Here is a 23,353-nt window from a genome sequence, read left to right on the forward strand (position 1 = left end):
CAGCTTGTGAATTAAAATGTCGTTGTTGACTGGTTGCAGTATAATTACTCATCTGGGACACAACCCCCGTGGCTAGGGTTGCGTTGCCTGGGGCAACGGCGGACGAGGTGTCAAATATGTTCCACAGCAATGCAACAAAGATGTTGGTAGTTATGGAAAATCATTTAAATGCTTTGTGATGTGTGGGATATGCTCTAAATATCTGTAAGTTATTGCCGTGTCTGTATAATGGGCACTATCACTGACACAATACAATATTCATTGAATTGGGTAAACAAATGTAAAATGTGCACAATGTAATCAAATTATATATTTCCAGAACAAAATAATTCAATTGTAATATATTTATACTAATCAAGCCATATTATTGAATGAAATAATTAGGATAGTAATCAAACATTATATGTTAAATAGTAAACGTTATTCTAATTTCAACTATAATAAATATTACCATTGAGTTTTTGCTGTTCAGTCACTCTGATACATCGTGCAGTGAAGCATGAGCGATTTCGATAGAAGACTTATTGTGACACCCAGTGGTTGCTATCTGCAATCACTACCTCGGGTCAAAAACGATGACATCATTTTATAGAATCAGCACTTCTCTAATCTCTACGGTGACGTTTTTTCCCCCTTATAAAAAAAACAAAAAACGAGACCATCTACATTATTTACTTGCCACCTGCTTGCAAGTTATTCTTACTTAATTACTTACTTAACTATTACATTATTATTATTATTTTCTGTAGCTTTCTCAAAATACATTAATATTTTATATTGATAGAACAAATGTTTCGGGGATCATTTCTTTCTGTCAAATCCAACGTTAAGGCATCAGATTGCAGTACAATACTGTACTCGTGTGTGTCTTGATGGCGGCCACTGGCGTTGCCGTGCCAACACAGCAGCAGCCAATCATGACAAACGCTTGCTTCCACGCACATTACGTAAGCGCGTAGGCTTTTGCGTACTTGACGTCACCGCCACTGCAGTCTCTCCGGCGGAAACAATATCAGAAACTGAAGCAGGCGTCCGTCTCACGCCTCTTTATTTGCCACCTGCTAACAAACAAAGGTAATTTATTTCCACAATGACATGTTAGGAGAGCATATTTTGAGCGTACGGGCCTATAAAATTTGCCATTTTGAATACGGAACTACGGTGTCTCTTGCTCTCGAGGGAGACGTTTGTTTCGCTCGTGTGGCCTGGCCTGTCTTGTTATTAGCCAAATATTATGAAGGCTGCTCAATAATTAGCTTGGATGCTGAAGCACATTTTCGGGAACAATTCAACATGAGTGCTCCCTTAAAAATGGGCGTGGCTCCTTACGTTTTGACATAGGGCCCATTTGGACTCTTGACACCAAGTGTCATTTGATCCTGCATTATAATTGTGAATGCTGAGACGAGCGCTCGCATTTGAGGCATTTTGTGTCAAAATCACAGTGTAATTGTTAACTGTTTGAATGCGGAGACAAACGTTAACTGCAATGCGCGTGTACTAAATTACTTATATTTCTGACGGGTTTGTGGTCCTCAATATGGGAATTTCAGAAATACCGTGCCAAAATGAATGAAAGGATGTGCAGTTACTGTTTATTCTACTGTGGTTGTATCTGAATATTCATTGATATGATTCAAAGGAGACTGATTCTGAATTATTGCAAAGCAGTAACACAACAATGTGGTTATGATGTCATGGCACTGCCACAAGAACTCACTAAGCGATAGATAGCCAATCAAACTATCTTGGGATATATTAACTAGTGTTATGGTGTTCAGTTCATCTTGTGTGGATTTTGCATTGCTAACCACCGGCTATAGTGATTTAAAAAAAAATGGACATCACAGAGTCAATACTACTGTGGCAACATAATGTGACAGCATGGATCAGTAATGTGTAACATTCAATTGAAGAAAACTGGACTATCCAAGCATCCATTTTCTATACAGCTTGTCATTTGGGTCACGGATGTGAATCCATGTTGACTGGGCAGGAGGTGGGGTACACCCTGGACTGCTCACACTCACATTCACACTAATCGACAATTGTTAAAATTTGACATAAGTAGGCCTGTCACCATAATAACTATATTGACTTAAAATGGAAGCGATAGCTTTTCCAGACTCGATAAACTGTTATTTTTGTGGTAAGTCGGCATGCGGATCACACAGTAGGCCGACAGGGTTGGACGGTTGTGTCATAAGCCGTTATTGGGCTCATGGAACGCTGGCGGACCGCTACACTCTTGATGGTGTTGGCACCGTCCAATACTCCATAGCCTTGCTCCACGTGCAGCGTGTAAATTCACACAACAGAGACGGCCGGCCCGCAGTTGTGTGCACGTGCAAAGCGATGTCCGGTTTTGTGCACATGCGTGTGACCTCACATATGGGTTCCGTACACAATAGAAGCCGCATTCGTTTTTGTAATGTGAACGACTACGTGAAAAGATTGGATTTAATAAAAAGTTCTGAATCGGGCTTCATGCCCTTCAGTGAGAACGTAGCCTTAGTCCCCAATTAACACAATCATGGGACAGTAAATGTTTATTAAGCATAACCTCAGAAGCACATTGTATTCAGCCAGTAGTCGGGTTTATCTCACAGATTGGGAGGGACTTTTGGCAAAATATTTCTGCCAGCGCAAGTACTTCTGGGGCCCACAGTCACCATGGCAATAGTTGTTTTTTTTTTGTAAACACTATCTGCCAGTTGCATGCTCCTGAAGTAATATGAAGGCGTTCAAGTTTCATCGAACAAAAAGCACTACTGTCGATCATTAATGTGTGCTTTTGTGTGAGGCTTCTATACTATTCACTAGCGCTGCACCCAAATTTTTGTTTAAGCCGAAAATAGCCCAAAAGTGCATCTTCGGTTTGATTCCAGATCGCAGGACTTTTTTCAACCAAGATAACACGTCATGTATAAAATGCCACGTTGATCACTGACAGCCAGCGTACACATCGGAGTAAAAAATCATTTACTATGAACAAACATTGCCCTGAAGAGCTAGGCTTAATATCCAGTTGAATTGACTGGGAGGTCACTTTATGACACACACCCTACACTCACAGTTTGATAATGACATAGTGCCATAATTCAACCATAAATGTGAAATACGCATAAATGTTAAACAACATACATTTAACAAACTACTAGTAACAAACACAATAACAAAGATGCCCGTCTTTATTACTGTAATAATTCAAATTTGCATGTCTCAATTGATTATGGGAACGGCTTGGCATCACGGTAGCGGCTTCTAGCACAAACGAAGCGTCCCTATTGCCCCCCAACCTCGCCGCTTTCCGCTGTTGAGGGGTGGAATGCTTGTTTGCATACTATTTAGCACTGCCCCAGCTACCTACAAGCTACAGCTAATGCGGCCAAATACGATTCAGAGTCACGAAGGGGTCCGTTATCAACGCAGCAAAAGTCACTACTCATTGCCTCCATGACAGTGAATAAATAGTATCGTAATAACGAAGGACGGCGGATAAGACGAAGCAAACTATCGCACGAAGTCGCAAAACACCAAAATAAGTGATTGTGTGGTATAATACACTTGTCAAATTAGACTTGCTGGAATCACGCTTAAGCAAAGATTGGCCAACTTTGAAGAGTAAAATAGCAGGCAAATTACATGCTTATAGAGGAAAACACTGAAACATACAATAATGCTGGACAGCTACATAAACACAGGGGCAGGGAACCGGAAACAAAGTAGCACCTCACTGCTGCTGCGTCACTTGAGAAAATGAACCTATAATTTAAAAGTACATTAATACAATACATCTTTATAATATAACCTTCATTAGTCCCACAATGGGGGAATTTGCATCATTTCAGCAGCAATAGTGCATACAGGAAATACAAAAATAACATGCAAGGGAAGACATTTGGCTGCAAATGCGTCCACCAAGTTAATGCAAGAAATACTTTAACAAATATTGAAGCCATAATTTATTAACGATTACAGAGTAGTGATTATGTTGTGAAATTGAAAAATGTTACATAATATACTGCAAAAACTGTCCCACAGTATTGTTTTGACATCATTTAAAAAACATGGAAATTGTTCTAAAAGTGAATTTCTAAAGGTTGGCAGCTCTGCAGTTATAGTCATTAATGCAATTTAACTAATAATTGGCATACTTTTATAATTAATAATTGATGGGAACCATACATTTTTATATTTAATTAATTTAAAGTGCTTTGTGTTGTATTTTTTTTGTATGAAAAGCGCTTACAAATAAAGTTTGATTTATAATTTCTTCTGGTGTTTTGGCTTTCGGTTATTGGCTTCTGGCTTTTCAATTTCAGTTTTTGGTTTTGGTCAAGAATTTTAATTTCGGTGCATCACTAGTATTCAAAGGCAGCCGCACAGCACACAGCACCGCTGAGCCAAGCATAGGCCGGGTAAAATGAAGTGCGACAAGGAGAACTTTTCTGATCGTGTTAACATTATGGCAGTGAAAAATATTGTGACTCATTGCCCATTCTATTTTGGAGCTTGTGGATGAGCAAAGGCTGATTTGAAGCCAGTCAGTTACAGAGTCGAGCCACGCTATGAAATCACGTGAGTATGAAATAAATCCTTTCAGCTCTGCATCTCCTTAAGGAGAAAAAAAACAAGATAATGTTGTGCTGATGTAGTTTGCTTAACTCATTTACTGCAAGCCCTCCCAATTAAAACAATGTCAATGGCAGTGATTAAGGACGTTAGTAAAATGTCAATGATTATGTCATCGCTTGTAGTTTTGACCAAAGAATGAGTGGGCTCGAGTGAGCTAACATTAATAGCTATGCTAGCTATTCATTAGACGATCGGTCCATATTGAACTCGGGTATTGACATGGATATATATGCTTTAATGCTACGACTCAGCTCGTATGGCGAAATTTTCGGTGTGCCTTTAGTGAATTGTAAATAATACATTCATTTGGCGTACATCCACAGACCGGAAGAGGCCGGACGGGATCAGTCCGTAAAACCGGAAGTGCGTGGGATAACTCCCGTTGACTACAGCGAATATCGACATATATTTGATTGACAAGTGAAGAGCTCGTCTTCAGCGGTCCAACCACAGTCTTGCAGCTCGAGGATGTGCCTTATTTTTCATGATTTCAGAGGCGTAAAAAAACAACGATTAAATTAGAGTTTATCGCGATAGTTTTTGGGAAAATATCGTCTTAAAATTGTATTTATCGTGACAGGCCTAGACCAAAGTAGGTGTTTGGAATGTAGGAGGAAGTCGGCGTAACAGGAGAAACGCCACATATGAATGGGGACCCACATGCAAACTGTTGTTCCAACAGACAGTCAAACTCGGAGCTACTGACTTCAAGGCAGACGTGCTAACCCCAATTTCAACATGCTGCCAAACTGGACTATATCTTGTTTTACCTTTAACTCCTACAATGCCATGGATGTTTATATTCCTCAACTGGAATCCAGCCGTTTATTTCCACTGACGTATGGTGGGAGGAAAAAGTATGTGAACCCTTTGGAATTTCTTGTTTATGAATCAGTTGATCATAAAATGTGGTCTTCATCTAAATCACAAGAATAAACAGTCGGCTTCAAGTAATATCACATAAAAAAAGGTTTCATATTTTTAAGAAAAAAAGATTCACAGAAAGTAGCAAAAAGCAAGTGAATCCTTGAGATGCTGTGGCGTGACCTCAAGAGAGCTATTCAGACCAGACATCCAAGGAATTTTGATAAACTGCAACAGTTTTGTAAAGAGGAATGGTCCAATATTTCATCGTAATCATTGTGCATGTCTGATCTACAACCACAGGAAACGTTTGGTTGAGGTTATTGCTGCCAAAGGAGGGTCAACGACTTATTATAGCCAAGGTTTCACTTAATTTTTCCTCTGTCCTGTGAATGTGTGCATGTTATTTTCAATAAGAATAGGAAAATTAGTCGCACAATGGTGAAATCTCCAACGTTTCAGCAGCAATTGTGGCTATAGGAACTATAAATAATCAACGTAAATAGCATACAAGAGAAGACAAATAGATTTCTTCTTACATGTATGGGTACAAGAAGTACATTGCACAAAATAGAAACCAAAACTATTGCCCACACATAAACTATGCAATTGAGTCTATCAGCAATGTTATTTCTTTGTTTGCAAAATAAAGTTTTAATTTTGACGTTTGAGATCTGCTTAATCAGCTTTAATAGATGTCATTTCGGTGCATCACTAATTTTTACTTGAAGTCTGGAATTGAGCAGGTTAACCTGCACAGTACCAGGTAGACTTGTCTGTGTAGATTGTCAAATTATCAATCATCCAGGTTATGGTAATCCATATGGTTGAATCAAGGGAACTGGACTGTTCTTGTTTGTTGAAGACATTTCACCTTTAATCCAAAAGGCTTCTTCACTTGTAACTTCCTCCTATTTATCCCTCGAGGGTGTGTTCCCTGGGTTGCTCAACAATCGGGTGTTGGGCTGTTGGTAACGAGTGTTATTAGTGCAACAACTATCCTGCAGCTCAGTCAGTCGATGAGTCAACATTTAGTTTTTTTTAAATTAATTCATAATTTATTACTTTTAAGAGGTATGGGATTTGGACTTTTGTGCACTGCCAATTTGAAACATGCTGTTTTTGAATAGCAAGATAGAAGTTCAGATTTTTTTTCTGATTCATTGATAAATCGTAAAAACACTCACACTATTAATCAATTATTAAAACCATCGTTAGTTGCAGCAGGTGTGAAAAATATGTCAATCTGTGGTTCCAAAGTCTCTCCGGTAAGTGAACGTTTTACATAATGACTTAGTTGAACCGGTCCATAGTCAACTTTTATTTGTGCGATTAAGGTCTCCATAAGAAGGGGATCCAGTCTCATTTTTCATTCTTTGGAACCGCTACTGAGCACCCAACTAAGCTAAACTGATTGCGCTACCTTTGCACCATGTAAACAATGTTCTAGCAACACTTTTCATGCCATGGTAATCTATGAGGTTTTCTTTCTTTCAGGCAAGAACCATAATGGCAACAGCATCTCTCCCACTCGATCCAGATTTAATGAGGGAGATCCTTGAATGTCCCATCTGCCTGGAGACCTTCAACGAGGACCAAATTAGACCCAAACTCCTCCAATGTGGTCACACTGTGTGCCGCCATTGCCTGGAGAGGCTGTTGGCCAATACCATCAACGGTGTGCGCTGCCCCTTCTGCAGCAAGGTCTCGCGCATGAGCAGCATCTCGCAGTTGGCCGACAATCTCACTGTGCTCAAAATCCTCGACTGCGCCACTTCCTGCGGCGCAGCCGCCGCTGCCCTCATGTGCGGGTCCTGCTGCAGCCGCCTGCCGCGACAGTACTGCCACGACTGCACCGTCGTCCTTTGTGAACTCTGTAAAGGTGAAGGCCATCTACTCCTCGGTCATACCGTCCAGCCCGTGCAGATGGCTGCCCAGCAACGTCGGAAAGAACTCGGTGGAAAACTGTCCGCCCTACGTGATATCATGGGTGAAATCCAGAAGAAAAAGACAGCCATTGAAAACATTACCAAATCGTTAAGAGCGAAGTACAGAGCGGTGCAGCAGGATTACACTACGGCCGAGCTGCAGCTTCAAGAAGAGCTGAGCCGCTCGCGGAAGGCATTCACAACATCTATGGCAGAGGTACAGAAGCTCAATGGGCAGGTTCTCGAGGAGCAGACGTACCTCCTCAACATTGCGGAGGTAAAGGTGGTCTCGTGCTGCGATTATCTGACCATGCGAGTGAGGCAGAGTGACATCAGCCTGCTAAAGGATGATGGAGGCGGGTGTGATGACGAGGAGCTCAACCTGAGGAGCAGCTTGCCCACCGTGTTTCAGCTGCACGAGCCGGAGTTGATCCGGACGGAACACTCCAAACCAGCAGAAGTGGGACATTTGGCCACAAGCACGTACACGGTCAATACAGACAATTCGGAATGTGCTTTGGCCGTTGCTCTCGAGGGCGACGTTGAAGGTCTAGATGGGGCTTTCGGCGGTGCAATGGGGCGACCGGTGGATGTTTGCCGAGATGTTGACATGGTCGCAGCGGTAGATGACAGGATAAGTAGCTCACCTGTCACCTTTAAGTCAAAGTCCATGGACGCAGCGGGGGAATCACAGGGAGGTGCATGTGCAGCCCTCCAAGCCTGCCAATTTGTGAAGAAGATGGGCTGCAAGGGAGCGCTTCCTGGCTCTTTCAATATACCAGTTAGTATCTGCGTAACCCAGCAAGGTGAGGTGCTCGTGGCTGACCGTGGCAACTACCGCATCCAAATCTTCAACCGCAAAGGATTCCAGCGCGAAATCCGCCGAAACGCTAGCAGCATAGACAACTTTGTCCTGAGCTTCCTTGGCGCCGACCTCCCGAACCTCATGCCCTTGTCCATCGCTGTCACGCCTCAGGGCCTGATCGGAGTCACTGACAACTACGACAACTCGGTCAAAGTGTACACTATGGACGGGCAATGTGTGGCTTGCCACAAGAACCAGCTCATCAAGCCCTGGGGCATTACTGCAATGCCCTCTGGCCAATTCGTGGTGTCGGATGTGGAGGGCGGCAAGCTGTGGTGTCTCGCCGTCGACCGCAACGTCGGCGTGGTGAGCTACAGCCGGCTGTGCTCAGCGGTGCGGCCCAAGTTTGTGACGTGCGACGCCGCAGGAACAGTCTACTTCACCCAAGGTCTGGCACTCAACTTCGAGAAACGCCACAACGAGCCCCACCTGGAGGGGGGCTTCTCAATTGGCTCGGTGGGCACCGACGGACAGCTCGGCAAGCAGCTCAGCCATTTCTTCTCTGAGTCAGAGGACTTCTGCTGCATCACCGGCATGTGTGTTGACGCCAACGGGGATCTGCTGGTGACGGACAGTGGCAGGAAGGAAATCCTGCAGTTTCCCAAAGAAGGGGGGTTTAAAATTCTTATCCAGGAGGGACTGAACTGCCCTGTGGGAGTGGCCACCACACCCAAAGGGCAGCTGTTGGTGCTGGACTGCTGGGACCACTGTGTTAAAGTCTACACATACATTCAAAGAAGGCACTCATCCACCTCTTAGAGGAGTGAACCACACAAAGTGCGAAAGGAAGCGTAGGTATGTTTCGGTAGGCACACAAAAGAATTATTTTTATTTTACTTCGCCCAACAAAATTTCAATTATGTCACCTCAATATAACACTACCAAGCAGCCTTTAGTTAGTTAATGAACTTGCAATAAGCTTTACATTTAAGAATACAGGCACAGGCTGTCTCATCAAAATTAAGTGTTTCTCCCTCCTCTGTAATTGGTTTAAATTCACAATTCATGAACAGGAAAAAGAGGTATAACTGCATTCACAAGTGAAATAGCGCCACTCTCTGGGCTTTGAGCCTGTGAAGCACTTTACTGTGGACACACTTGTTTTCATCGCACGTTGACAGCTTTAAAGTTTTTTTTCTGTGCAGTTAGATAATGACAAATACGTGATTTCTGTAAACTGCATTCAGTAACATTCAGGGAGCATGCATGTAGTATTCTGTGTTACACGCACTAAATGGCTCGTTTGCTGTGAACATAAGCCGTGGAATATTAAACTAGTCAGTGTGGTTTTGTGGGTTTTCATTTATACTTGGCATTGACGAGTTTAAAAAAATTATATACAAAAAAAAATGTATATACACTATGGCGTGTACTTTTTATTAAGCCGAATGGAAGAGTGATAGACGTGAGGTCTCTAAAATGTCAAAAATGATGTTAAGCACAGAGATGGCCATAATATGGGCACACAAACAGGAGCTTAGAACATTCAGAGATCTATCACAATATTACAAAATAATGTTTAATTTCCCTATACCCATTCAAAGGAATTTAGTCAAATGTCTACTACATTTGTGGGTGAAACATCCCAACTGTCCAATCTGATCTCTTGAGAATTTAGTATATCTCATGACACTTATATTTAGTAGAAGAATTCCAAGTGCATCTCAGCCAAAGTTGCTGGAAAACAGTTTGGTTTGAATGTTATTCTTCTCATATGATTTCTAACTAAAATCTTTTAGAAACCTCAATATTTGTGTTTAAAAAGGCAATATAGAAATGAGCAAAAATAATGCAGCCGTCCATGTATACATCCCACAGTCCTCTTGGTCTTTGTCGTATGGCTTTCCATAAACAGTATCTTGATGCTTGCGAAGCAGGTTTACTGATTGTCATATTTCCTACTAAAATGTCAGAGGACATAGGACACTTTTTCCTCAATTGTTTTCTTTTCAATACTAGTGTAACACATTTAAGCACTGAAACACTTTTTCCTTCTCATATAAACACAAAAACATGTATTCTACACTCACCTGACACAAACACAACTAAAAATGCACAGTCGTCACAACTTCGTCAAAACTAAATAATAGATGGCAATTATTAATTGAACAATGTCTTTATTATTTTGGTTGGAGTTTGCAGTTGTAATAGTTTAATAACCAAAATATGAGAAATTGCATTCAGTATGATGCAGTGCACCTTTACATAATGCAAACTACAACCACCATAATACATTTTTGAAAACTGAGCGTTATTATCTTTGGGGAGGAATATTTCCGTATTTATTCAACATAAAATAAAAAGTCATATTTTTTTATGACGGGTTGGTGAATTGCTGAGCTTAACCCTCCTTTTCCCTCCAAAAAAATAAACCTATGGCACATGCTATAAAGTGAGTGATTGTCGAATTTTAAAAATAAATTAAAAAAATCTTTATGGATGGCTTGGTGTATTGGTGTGCCTGCTCTCGTATTGTTTTGTACTGCCAAAAAAACTTAACACATACTTACATATACAATACGGCACAAACACTAGCCATACAGATATGAAATCCATCGATATTCAAATATATTGTCTTTATCATTGTCATTTATAGATTTTTACTTTTTTTTTTTTAACATTTTTTTTCAAATTTGGGGAACCAAAACATATCTTACATTGGAAATATTGTATGCCTGCTGTAAAACAATATGCGCCTTCCAGCCCAGGTTGTGTTCATAAGAGCACATTGTCTGAGCCTTAAAATGACTGCACTTAAACAGCTACATACTACACACAGACAGTGCACACGTGTACGCCAAGTGAATAGGAGATGAAAATCACTACATTTACAGTCAGTCATTGTGTGTGTGTGTGTGTGTGTTTTTTTTTTTTTAAGTGTTTGGTATCTCTGCATTAGTCAAATAGAACTTCACGACTTCATCCAAGTGGCCACTATAGGTAGTCAGGCATAAAAGTTTATAAACACACACGCACAAGAAAAAAAGAAAAAAAAAAAAAAAGAAGTGTCCTTGTCTCAGTGTGCTGAACATCACGTGTGTCACATGTTATTAAGCGAGCAATCATCCTGCAATTGTTATTGTCGATAACATTTGCATAAGGTCCTTGAACTGAACTCCCTCCTTATCCCTTGTCTCTCAGGTGCTCTGGAGCATGTGAATTTTACAATGTGTTGAACACATGGACAAAACAATTCTGTTTGTGGTCCAACCTGTGTTTGTTTTGTTGATTCTCTTGAGTGCAATAAACATTTCTGAATCAAATGTACCTTAAAAATTGTTAAAACATTATTTTGATCTGTTTAAAAACAGCTGGTGTGTGATTCATTAAGGTAAAAAAAAGTTTGCAAGAACTTTTCCCAATTAATACAAGCGTATTTCAGTTCAAATTAAACAATTAATCAGGCAATTTGACGAATTCACAGTTACCTAGCTTGGAAAAACTTTATCAGTATGTTCTTAGACAAACCCAATGTATCCTGACTGGCAACCTCCTGTATATACTGTCTTTTGAAATACATCCACAATTTTCTACAGGATCAATAAATTACCTACTACCACCTACCAACATTGAATCTAAGATACAATTCTAAAAATGTAACTTGAAGACAGGGCGGAACAATGGACGACTGGTTAGGACATCTGCCTCTCAGTTCTGAGGACCCGGGTTCAAATCCGGCCTCGCCTTTGTGGAGTTTGCGTGGTCTCCCCGTGCCTGCGTGGGTTTTCTCTGGGCACTCCGGTTTCCTCCCACATTCCAAAAACATGTTACGGTAGGTTTATTGAAGACTCTAAATTGTCTGTAGGTGTGAATGTGAGTGTCAATGGTTGTTTGTTTATATGTGCCCTCCGATTGGCTGGCGACCAGTTCAGGGTGTACGGCGCCTCTTTCCCAAAGATAGCTGGGATAGGCTCCAGCACGCCCGCGACCCCAGTGAGGATAAGCTGAACGGAAACTGAATGAATGAATGAACTTGAAGACAGGAATCTCATTGTTGGTCCATTTTGAGATTAAATACATACAGTATTAGGAAAAATGTATTTTATTTTTCAGTGACATGGCACAGATCCACGACACTACCTGACAAGTGTAATTTAATAGCATGGTAATGAAGTGCTGCCTCTGCGAGTGAAAATACAATAGATTCCTTCTGTGTCTTTAAGAGCTCACTTTTTTTTTCTTGGTCTGTGGTAGTAGTCGCAACCCCCTACCCTTGTTGCCGGTTGTCATGGTCACGAAAGCCATACTCCGCATTGGACCCGCAATAAAGGGGGTTGGGTTGAGCACTGACTAATTTGCATAACACGTGACCACCCCTTCCAAACGGGCTGATTTCAACGAGGTTACAGAAATTGTAAAATTCCTGTAATCCTTCCAATGTTGACAGTAATGTTGTTGGTAACCGTTTAGCTCTGGTAATATTCATGTACGTGCTAAAAGAAGTAACAGAGAAAGGGGGGAAAACAACAACTACAACAGCGTATTACTGACGCTTTTAATGTTAAGTTCCTCCTCAACTTTTACGTACTGTATAATTGCGCAAGTGCTTTGTGTATTTATTTCATTTTACCTTTCTGGTACTGAAGCCAGAGCTGCTGCTGGGCTTTCTTGCTGGGGAAGTAGATGGTGCAGCTGAGCTCGGAACCGTACAGCGCCTCCGACACGTAGTGGCTGCCGTATTGGTGGAGGAACGTCAGAAGCTCCTCACGCGTGCTCTCGTTCGACAGCGTCTTTAGAACCTTGGCGAAACCTACCAGGTCGAGAAGGAAGAAATAAATAGAACTATCCAACCACTGTACTGCCATAATAGTGGCCAGGGGTGTTTATTTACTCCACTGCAGAGGGGAGAGGTGTATCCGCTGTGAGGCAACTTTCGAATAATATTAAACAATATTGCTGCTAAATTACAATTCATGTCAAGTGAAACTGCAATAAACAAAAAAATAAAGCAGAAACGCAGTCAAAAGGCAAAGGACCCAACAAATTAAAATCAGATAATCAGCTCTGTTGGTCCATACAGTAAATAGAGATGAAAACAACATTGTGGAGCGACCACCTATCAGGAGTCTACTGAAATGTTCATGATTGTCTCCACATACCGGAAGATCATCTTTGATACTGCGCGCGAACGTGTAAGTCAAGACACTTTTCATTCACGTATAAAAGGTTTCAAGGTGCTTCAGTAGGGGCTGTTTTTTTGGTTAGCAGCAGACTTCAAATGGGCTCAGCAGTTACAGTAAGTTCTTAAATGTCTATGTGAGTTAATTACAGTTACCAAATACTTTTTTTGTCTGCTGGAAAAGTTGCGGCGTCTATTTGAGTGAGGCATTTATTTTTCGTCCGTAGACGACTAATCGGGACATGCCGTGTATTACTGCTTGGCACTGCCACTATAAAGCAGTAAAACAGAGAGTAACATTATTCCGATTAAAGAGTGACTGATAATAAAGACAACAGATGAAAATGTGGTAGAGCAGATGTTTTTTTTAGCGGAGGTAAAGCTTCTTCGGCTGACCTGAAGCCAGAGTGATGGAACTGAGCTTGACTTTGTACAGATTGCTGCGCACTCGCCACTCTTGAACCATGGGGTAGCCTGCGGCCTCGTTGAATTTGGCGTCTCCTGAAAATGACCCACAATATAGGGACATAAGATTTATCAGGTAAAATATTGATGGACAGGAAATAAAGAGTAAAAAAAAAAAAGGAAAGGACTAAAGTAATGGACAGAAAAAGTGATCAACGGGGAACATTTTCCTCAAAGTTAATCAATGTGCATAATCAAAAGGGCTGTTGAGGTTTTTGTGTGTTCAATTCTGGTGAAAACATTATCCCAAGTTCAAATGTAAGTGTTGCATGTACCAAAATACTGTAGTAATTTAGCTTCATGGAGGGAGATTACAAGCAAGGTGGAGGTCAAAGATTTAATTTCTCCAATGAGCCCTGAAAAAATAAAATAAATAAATAAAAAATGATGAACCACAAGGTTAACTGGATATCGTTGATGTGCAATGAAATGGATGGTTTTATTTACTTGGGCTTTCACTTGTATGGCGCTTTTCTACCTTCATGCTAATCCAAGCGCGCTCCTCATCCGCCGACTGATGGCGCAGCATCAGGAGCGACTGGACATCTTGTTTATGGACGCTTTGACATGTTTACATGGGCTTAGAATCAAACCCACAACCTTCGGGTTACGAGATGACCGCTCTATAACCTGTTACCTCTATACAGGCTGTAGTGTTTTCAGTAGCATTCTTAACTGTCATACTAGTGTAAAAAAACAGGTTAACCACTGTTAATATTAAATCATAAAAGTATTAATATTTATCAATTTATCAGATTTTCCTTTATTAATAAAATATCACACACCGAACCAATTTTAAATTCCATTGAAATTACAGTTTTGATGTGGGAAAAGTACCTGGTCTTAAGTGAACTTTCAAAAAATGATCATACTAATTATTGCAGGGGTTTGCAGTGCCGCCTATTATAAGCAACACACCAATTTCAACCATAAGGAAAATTGCTTATCTATTGATCGTTTTTTTTTTTTTTACTATTACTGTTTTCTGCTGGATGTAGCACAACGTATTTTTTTCTCAGCTCAAAGACACACAGTATCACCCACATCAGTAATTATTAATTCATCGACTGAGGTAATTATGCCCGTCTCTCTATCACTTTTATTTTAAAATAATATATATATTTTAAAGCCCTGCATGCAGTGCTTGTACTCCCAACAAACACGCTCACCTGTAAGGAGATCTAGGTTTGGCAGCGGTTCCGACAACACGCCTCTGCACTGTTCCTCAACTGGCAGGGGGAGAACCATGAGGCCGTCAGCTAGCTGGGGGAAGTCCTTAACGAAGTTGTTATCTCTGCGGGGAGGAACACAGAAGATTAACCCACATGAACCTCTGGTGCATACTAATTTACTCAAAAGTGGAGCTTTGGCAGAGGCAAGGGGAAAAAAAACTCCCTCTAAGGAAAAACACCTTGAACAGAAGTGAGACTCTACGTGGGGACGGACATTTACTACTAAATTAATTATAGCGGATCTAAAGGCATCGCGATTGTTGGCTGCGGCACCTACTAGTGGGGGGGGGGGTGGGGGGGGGTGGAGGAGGAACAATGAATTTAGTAGCAGTGTTGTCGTCTATGGCACTGCAAGCTGGAGCGCCTGCTCAGCGGTGAATGCTTACATAAGTACCCAAATGGAAGTATTGACCTTGAAGAGTGATGTCTAATACAAAAAGGGGGGAAAACATGAATGCAAGACTGTTTTGGTGAATGTTAGCCCCATGAAATATGAAAGAGGCCATTTCAGAAAATAAACAGTCATAAGGGACAGTGTTTGTGATATCTGCTCCACTTTTGTCCAGTGGATAAACTGCTTTGGGCTTTTACGGCCTAATGAAGGAAGCTCGGTTTCATTTCCTCGACAAAAAGACGAGTTGCCCCACTTCATTTTGGGAGCCCAGGCGAGGAGATGCAGCTTCAACAGCAGCAGCAGCAGCAGCAGCAAACTATTCCCCATAATAATCCACTTTTATGGAAGTGAGTGTGGGAGCTGCGAACATGTGCCGTGGAGACTCCGGGGACTGTGATTCACTCTTCATGGTATCAATTTTTCATCCTCTGTCACTGCCTTCTCTAAGAACCGAGCCTTGCGAGTCTTCCAACGAAGGCGTGATGGACTCAAAGGACTCAGAAGTGAGGAGGAAGAAGCGCTTCGAAGAGATTACAGTGGTTTAACGCTCACATTTAATGCATTGATTGGAGAAAACACAAATGGTGCTGTTTAAAACCATGTCTGACCCACCAAATCCCAGTTTGGTTACTGCCCAATTTCATGGAAAGACACAAGTGGCACCGTCAGAAAGATTATATGAGTGGAACATGGTTTAACCCTGTGTAAATTTCAGTTTAGAAGTTTAGAAGACACAGAACTATCCATGGACCCCCAACGAGCCCTAAATCACAGTTCAGGCGCTTCCCACTGTCACTGGGAAAACCCAGCCACAACATTTGGGTTTCCATTTTGTGACTCGTCCGTTCAAAAGTTCAGACAGAACAATCCATAAATCCCCAAAACAGCCCAATCCTAATTCATGTACTTCCTAGCATCACAGTGGAAACCTCAACTCTATAAATAAATAAGCAAATAAATAAATGATGGTATAGTCTACGTTCAGGCTTCCAATTAAAAGCTGGTTCAAACCAAATGGTTCCCACTTTAGTGCTACTTCCCAATGTCCCAGAAGGAAAAGGAAAATTCACCTCTAAAATTGTCAGGGGAGACCTTGGTTTCATTTTAACCGTGTTCAACCTCAAAAGCAATCATGGACCCCCAAAAAGCCCCAAATCACAGTTGGAAAGCTCATTCCTTAAAAAGTAATGATATTAACTGAGGTATATAAACTGTGAAACCGTCAATTTCAAATAATAATAATAATAAATACTCCCAACAACCCCCCAAATCCAATTTTGGGGACTTCGTGGGTACTACATAGGACACAGTTGGTACTTTTGGAAGAACTAACCCCGAAGGACTATAAGCTTGGATTCAACAATGTACGACTTGCACTTCACTTTTACTCACTTAGACTTGCTTTAAGTCTTTCAATAAACCCACTGGTGAGTGTACATGTTCAACAAAATTACCTTATAGTTCACAGTATCAAATGAATTAAACAGAAAAAGTTCAAAATTGAAAACTGAACCAAACCATGGACTCGTCAACACTCCCCAAATTATAGTTTAAATACTTCCCACTGTCAGTTGAAAAAGTTACTTCAAAAAAAGTGGTGATAATACTGCGTTTTATATACAGTATTTGTGGAATTCCATTCAAAATGTTATTCCAAACGGAACAATAGGTTAGCTCCCAACAACACCTAAAATCCCATTTTGGGTACTTCCTGTCATAAAATTGGATATCTTGGGTTCAACCCTCTGTGAGGTATCTTCATTCCCAACGAGGACAGCTAACGTGCAAAGAGCTAACAACACCCACAAACACTGTTATGCATGTCACATGCAGTTACCATCAGTGTCACCATACTTCCCTTGATGGAGTGTAACAATACTTTGTTTCATGTTGCCCCCAGCCGCATCACACTGCTGGTACATCCAGCAATTTTCCCAACAGCTTATCTTCGCTAGTTGCTGGAGCCTATCCCAGCTATCTTCGGGCGGGAGGCGGGGTACACCCTGAACCGGTCGCCAGCCGATCTAAACGCACAACCATTCGCACCCACGGACAATTTTGAGTCTTCAATGAACATACTATGAAGGTTTTTTTGGGGGGGGGGGGAATGTGAGAGTTTCTTAATCGTGTCCACCACCAAGAGGCCCGCCCGCCTCTATGCATTTCAATGACAGCTGCATTTCCAGGCAATGAATGGGTCTGCTCAACAATGCCAACACTGTAAGCCATCTAAGATCCACGTGCGGCGAGCACTGACAAAGACTCGCTAATTCCTCCCACAGTAGCTGAGTACTGAATACAAATCCTTAGCAGGGGGAACCACAAAGAACTCATTGTCATGTCTCGCATCTGCTAATTAAGCAACATCACTTTAATTTGACTGAATGCATAGATCATTTTGCACTTGAAACAATATGAGTCCCAGGATGCACATCTGGAAACAATGAGTCCCAGCCCTTGAACATTGAGTCCCTGTAACTTCTCATCATGGAATACAGATACAGTAATCCTCCACTATATCACGGTTATTGCGTCGCTGCCCTGCTTTATTGCAGATTTTTATTACTGTTGTTACTCTGTTTGCTTTTTATACTTTACAATATTTTTGTGTTATCCATTGCTCTCTCTCGTAACATATGATGTTGAGTGTTTTTATTTAAATTTTTTAAGGACGATATATATTCACAAAAACATCACGACAAATGATAGTATTGTTGATTTTTTTTTTATGCCACTGATATAGTGATAGAGCATAATAGTTCAAGTACATCCTTTTTAAGAACAATTAACTCAAATAATATATTGAACATTGGTATTGTAATGTAGTAAAATGCACTCCCAATCAAGCTTTCAGTTGGTTAAGAAAAAGTGCAAAGTATAGCAACATGAATAACAGCGCGACAGGTAGCTCAAAGCAACCTGTTTTGATTTAAGATTTGTACTACTTTTCAAAAGTCTGCAGCCTTTCTTTAAACACTGCTTTGTCAACATGTTCAATGGCTACATCTCTTACAATAGTGAGTACGCTATACTGTATATGATGTGAGCAGCCGTTCGCCATATACGCCGTCACGTTTCTATTTGCATTGTTTGGGCAAAGAGTTCCATTATTGCAAGCTGTTTGGAAATGTGAAAGGGATGGTTGTGTTTAAAATGGATGTTGTCACTTTGAGGTTTTAAGTTGTGTTGGCTTTGTTGCGACGTCATACAAATTCGACATACCAGACAGAAATTAATAAATATATCTATTATTATGGTGCTAAAGGGTTTAACAGAAAACGACAACAACCTTAATATTATTAAAATTCAAAATGATAATAATGGTGATGATGATGATGACGACGATGATGATACTTGCAAACCCCTAAAGATAGAAAAAAACAGCAACAACATTTGGTAACTTAAAGGGTTATTTCTTGGGTAATTTTTTCATAGGTGTGAATGAATGGTTGTTTGTGGCCATGTGCCCTGCGATTGGCTGGCGACCAATTCAGGGTGTACCCCGCCTCTTGCCCTAAGTCAGCTGGGATAGGTGCCAGGATATGTGGTACATAAAATGAATGTCCTGTGTTTTTAAAAAATTCAACATTCATCATTTATGATTATTATTTTTAGGTAGCCTCTGTTAATGAGTGGTTTATTTAGTCGGAGCTTTTACAATTACATTTATGAAATACATTTCTATTAAATGACAGGCATGATGCTTTTCTCATATCTTCCTATTTATTTTCATTCATTGCATCTTTTTTATGATGTAATTATTCAATTTCTGATATTATTTCAATCAAATGTATTCATCATTTTGAGTTTTCATGGATTCATTTATAGATGTAATTTAATTTTTTTTTTTTTTTTTTTTTTTTTTTTACAAAGTAAAATTCTAATTACTCTCCCCAAAATTATTTGCAGTGTGGAAAGTGACAATATTTGTCAAGCAGTGACAGTACTGTGTAACAAACAGTACTTGTCAATCGAGGAGATGTAAGTACAGTAATACAATCCTCCACTAGAGGTCACTCTTTCTCTTCAGCAAATGTATAGACCCATGCTACGCTTCCAGGATGGGTGCACATAAATGATCGGCTTCATTTTTTCTGTGCTTTATATAAGACTGCAGCACGTTCTTAATCCTTGTTTAGGCAGAACTGTTATGCACCAAACTATTTCATGTGTTCATTAAATGCCAAAAACAATTACCTGTAAAAGACTAGTTTGTGGTAATAAATTAAACTAACTCACAAACAACGTTAGCGGAATCAGAGAGGCCGTTCGTGACACAAAGCGCGGGTTCGGGAGGCGGATAAGAAGTGATTACGTTTCCAACCGAGGTGGGAAACATGACGTCGCGTGAGTCTCAGCCAGAAGGCAAGAACGGGTCGGGAGTCGAGAAGTGGCATGACAACGGCCACTTTGCCACAGTGGGAAGAAAAGCGGACAAAGCAGATCTCTCGGAAGGAGGGTGGGGGGCCGACGTGCCCTCGGTGACCTCCTGGGATAACGGCAGTGTTTTGGAAGTGTGCACCAGCCGCCACTGGGTGCCAGTGCAGGTGCAGGTCAGTGGGCCGTTATGAATGGAGGCTGAAGGAGAGCAAGGGCTGCGATGTCACAGATAAGCTGTGCGGATGTTTGATGGAGGGGGGTCTCTGCTCTGAGACTAAACAAACACAATTCACCGTCAAGTCTGCTCTACTGGCAGATGTTGCCTGGTCACTGCTATGCAAACTCTGACTACTATTTGACTACTACGTGCTCAAGTAGCGGCTGTTCATTTACAGCAGGGGTGTCAAACTCATTTTTGTCACGGGCCACATCGTAGTTATGACTTCCCTCGTAGGGCCGCTACAACTGTGAACCCATATAAATGAAATATTACCTCCTATACTGTAATTACATACAGTATACACAACAAATTGATGAATAGCCAGTTTTGAAATCAGAAGCCTATAAAAACATGTTTTTCAACTATTACATTTCCTTTCAAAGGGGGATTGGTATATAAAAAAAAAAATATCTCAATGGTATTACACCAGAACACAATGAGCCAATTTGATTTGCTTTCGCGGGCCACATAAAATGATGTGGCGGACCGGACCTGGCCCCCGGGCCACCAGTTTGACACCTGTGAGTTACAGCCACTATTTCCCACCCAGTGCACCATGGGAAATGATCCAATTTCACTTGAATGGGCCAACAATTATTCATTTATTACAAATAATATATATATATATATATTTCTTCATCTATCTATGCTAGTGACAGGCAGAAGAACATTTAAATGCTCTTCCTCCACAGCTCCTTGTGGATTAAAAATGAGGAGCTTAATTTCGTCAGGCCATAGCCTTGTCTAATGGAAAAAAAATACTTTGCCGGCATCTTGCTGTATCCATAGGCAATTAAAAACCTTTTTTGGGTGGGCGTCAGTTACTCGTAGATTTTTGCTACTGCGAAAAGCATAGCAAGATTTCTATTCACAAAACCTTTCTGAATTTAGCATGGGTCGTTAGCGGAGGTTACGAACAGTTTTCACCGCATGTCCATGTTTTTGCTTTCATTAGTGGCGTTTCTTTTAAGAGTAACATTGTAAGATAATGAGTATGAGATTCTATTTTGTGTTTCAGGATCATACTTGGTTGTATATATTGACATGGATAATTATTTAAAAAGAAAAACATTAGGGGTCTTCAGTTACAGCCGTTTTCCCCCCTGATATTCACAGCTGGGCTCAGTACACGTCCCTCGCGAATAGTGGGGGTTGACTGTATGCACAAAGTCCACCGAAACAACACTTGCTAACACACGTGGTAACACAAAGAAATAAAGACTAGTGAGGATAAGTGGTACAGAAAATGGATGGATGGCACATTAAATAAGAAAAGGGATATCTCTGCACATAGATTATTTTCCAATGTTTGCTAATTCGTGGACGAACCTGATGTTTTCATTTTGGTACCTGCATATTGTTGTCTACCAGCATTTCAGTGTCCATGGGGATTGTTTCAAGAACAGTAATGATATCAGATATGGGTCACTGGGAAGTAATAGTTAAAAAAAAAAAAAAAACCTGATATAGTTACTAATTCGTACGTGGATATAAAAACCAGCAGCATAAATACAGCCTAAGGGAAACAGTGTCTCCAAATGCTCGATATCTTGCTCCATCTCATCCACAATGTGAAAACAATCCCTGTTCTTCTCAGGATGTGATCGTTTTTAAAAGATAAGCAGTGAACGTGGCAGCTGGGAGGAAATTATCATAACTGTGGTTTTGCATGTCTCGGAGTCAAGAAGTCATCAGCCATTTCACAGTTTTGTCTCTCTACATATTCAGTGGCGCAAATGTTTTTTTTATAATAATAACAATCCGCAAAACAGCCATGGCACAGCGTGCCGGCAATTTCTGTGGCTGCCTCGCTGTTTGGATTCAACAATGACTGGGATAATTAGCTGGTGTGTCAAAGAAAATGCACATAACAAAAGGGAAAGCGAACAAATACAAAAAACAAAAAACAGCATTGAAAGTTGAGTGAGGTTCATGTTTGCAATTCTTCCTGACAACAGTGTTTATGTACAGTCCTTTTATTCATATTCGTATAACGCTTCTGCAAAGGAAATGTGGAAATACCTTCTGATACACGAGTGACCTGAATTGCATCCACTTTTGGTGAATTTCTTTGCCACTACAGCTCAATTTCACAGGAACTTTAGTATGAAAATGTACAAAATGTTAGATTATGTTGAAACATTGCTATTTTCCAGTGACAGTACACGAGCCCAGAGTCAAGTGAAAGTTGAGCAAAAAGTTCTTCAGTTTGTTTTTACAATTTCTCTAAGATGGAGTCTTAGTGTGTACTGTACACAGTGAATCCCCAAATTTTCATGGTTTGGCTTTCACTAATTCGCCCATTTGCCTTATTTTTTCTTAAAGCGATCCTACGTTTTTTTGCTGAAAAACTCACCTATTCGCTGTTTTTGCACTCAGGCCAAAGCAATGCTTTGGCACTATCTGGTGGCATCTTGGGTTCAAGGAAGTATGCTTAAGTGAGCTAAAGTGTTCCATTTAGACAGACGTAGTGCTATAAGCAATTACAAAGATTTTTAGGTGGGGCGTAAATTTTGTTTTTTTGCTACTCTTTTGCTAACTTTAGAGTTTTAATGTGAACTTTTGTCTTGTGCGATTGAACTGAAATGCATCCACTCTTCGGATAGTTTCTTCTTTCCTAATTACATCAAAATTTCAGTTATTTTCCAGCTACACCAGTTGAGCAAAGAGTTTATCGGTCCATGTTTGTCATTCAAACATCTTGCTTACACAACGGGAATATATTCATTTCTTTCATGGGTTGTGCTTGATTGTGACACATTTTGCCTAGCAACAAATGGTCATGCAACAAACTCCAGTGACTTTGTTGGTCGACAATTCTGCGCCTGCTAGATATATATTATAGCTGTTAAGTTTTATTATAAATCACTAATGAACGATAATATGATTACTTTTGAAGATTGAAGACAGTAATGTGGATTTCCTGGAATGTAGCCTTCGTAGTTAGTATTCCATCAAAATCTAATTGAAGATCTCTTTAATTACTTGTAGGATGAGCTGTGCAAATTCAAATTACTGTTGAACAGTGTTTTTTGTTTGGACAGACCGTTCGCTGTCACTCATGTTTCTTCACAAGCAAATCACATCCCTTTCCTGAGTTGTACATAGAAGTGAAAAGCAATGTAAATATGCAATTTTTGTATCTCTACTTTGGCAGCTGCCTGCCTTTTTTGCACAGTGTGGAAATGAACTCCGGTGGCTGGGAGCATTACCACAGAGATTGCGCTTCCTGATGCAGAGTGAGGAAA

The 23,353-nt window shown here is 40.6% G+C and overlaps 2 protein-coding genes across 5 annotated transcripts in view; one reads left to right on the plus strand and one right to left on the minus strand.

The window, feature by feature from the left end:
- Positions 1–23,353, minus strand: part of LOC133413895 (astrotactin-2) — a 291,345-nt gene that overhangs the window by 62,905 nt on the left and 205,087 nt on the right. For 3 of the 4 annotated variants that reach the window (XM_061698810.1, XM_061698808.1, XM_061698811.1), the window contains 3 exons: positions 15,049–15,173; positions 13,811–13,915; positions 12,866–13,045 (listed from right to left, as the gene is read on the minus strand). In XM_061698810.1, coding sequence (XP_061554794.1) covers positions 12,866–13,045; positions 13,811–13,915; positions 15,049–15,173 — 410 coding nt within the window. The remainder of the gene's footprint in view (positions 1–12,865; positions 13,046–13,810; positions 13,916–15,048; positions 15,174–23,353) is intronic. The other variant, XM_061698809.1, reaches the window with a different exon arrangement.
- On the plus strand, positions 987–11,103 carry trim32 (tripartite motif containing 32). The gene is made up of 2 exons (XM_061698813.1): positions 987–1,074; positions 7,000–11,103. The coding sequence occupies exon 2, from the start codon at positions 7,012–7,014 to the stop codon at positions 9,052–9,054; it is 2,043 nt and encodes a 680-aa protein (XP_061554797.1). The 5' UTR covers positions 987–1,074; positions 7,000–7,011; the 3' UTR covers positions 9,055–11,103.

Source organism: Phycodurus eques, chromosome 15 (assembly GCF_024500275.1).
Source record: "Phycodurus eques isolate BA_2022a chromosome 15, UOR_Pequ_1.1, whole genome shotgun sequence".
In the NCBI taxonomy this organism is placed as follows: domain Eukaryota; kingdom Metazoa; phylum Chordata; class Actinopteri; order Syngnathiformes; family Syngnathidae; genus Phycodurus; species Phycodurus eques.

Excerpts from the sequence above, each read along its gene's own strand:
- trim32 (XM_061698813.1), top strand. The coding sequence starts at position 7,012 with ATGGCAACAGCATCTCTCCCACTCGATCCAGATTTAATGAGGGAGATC.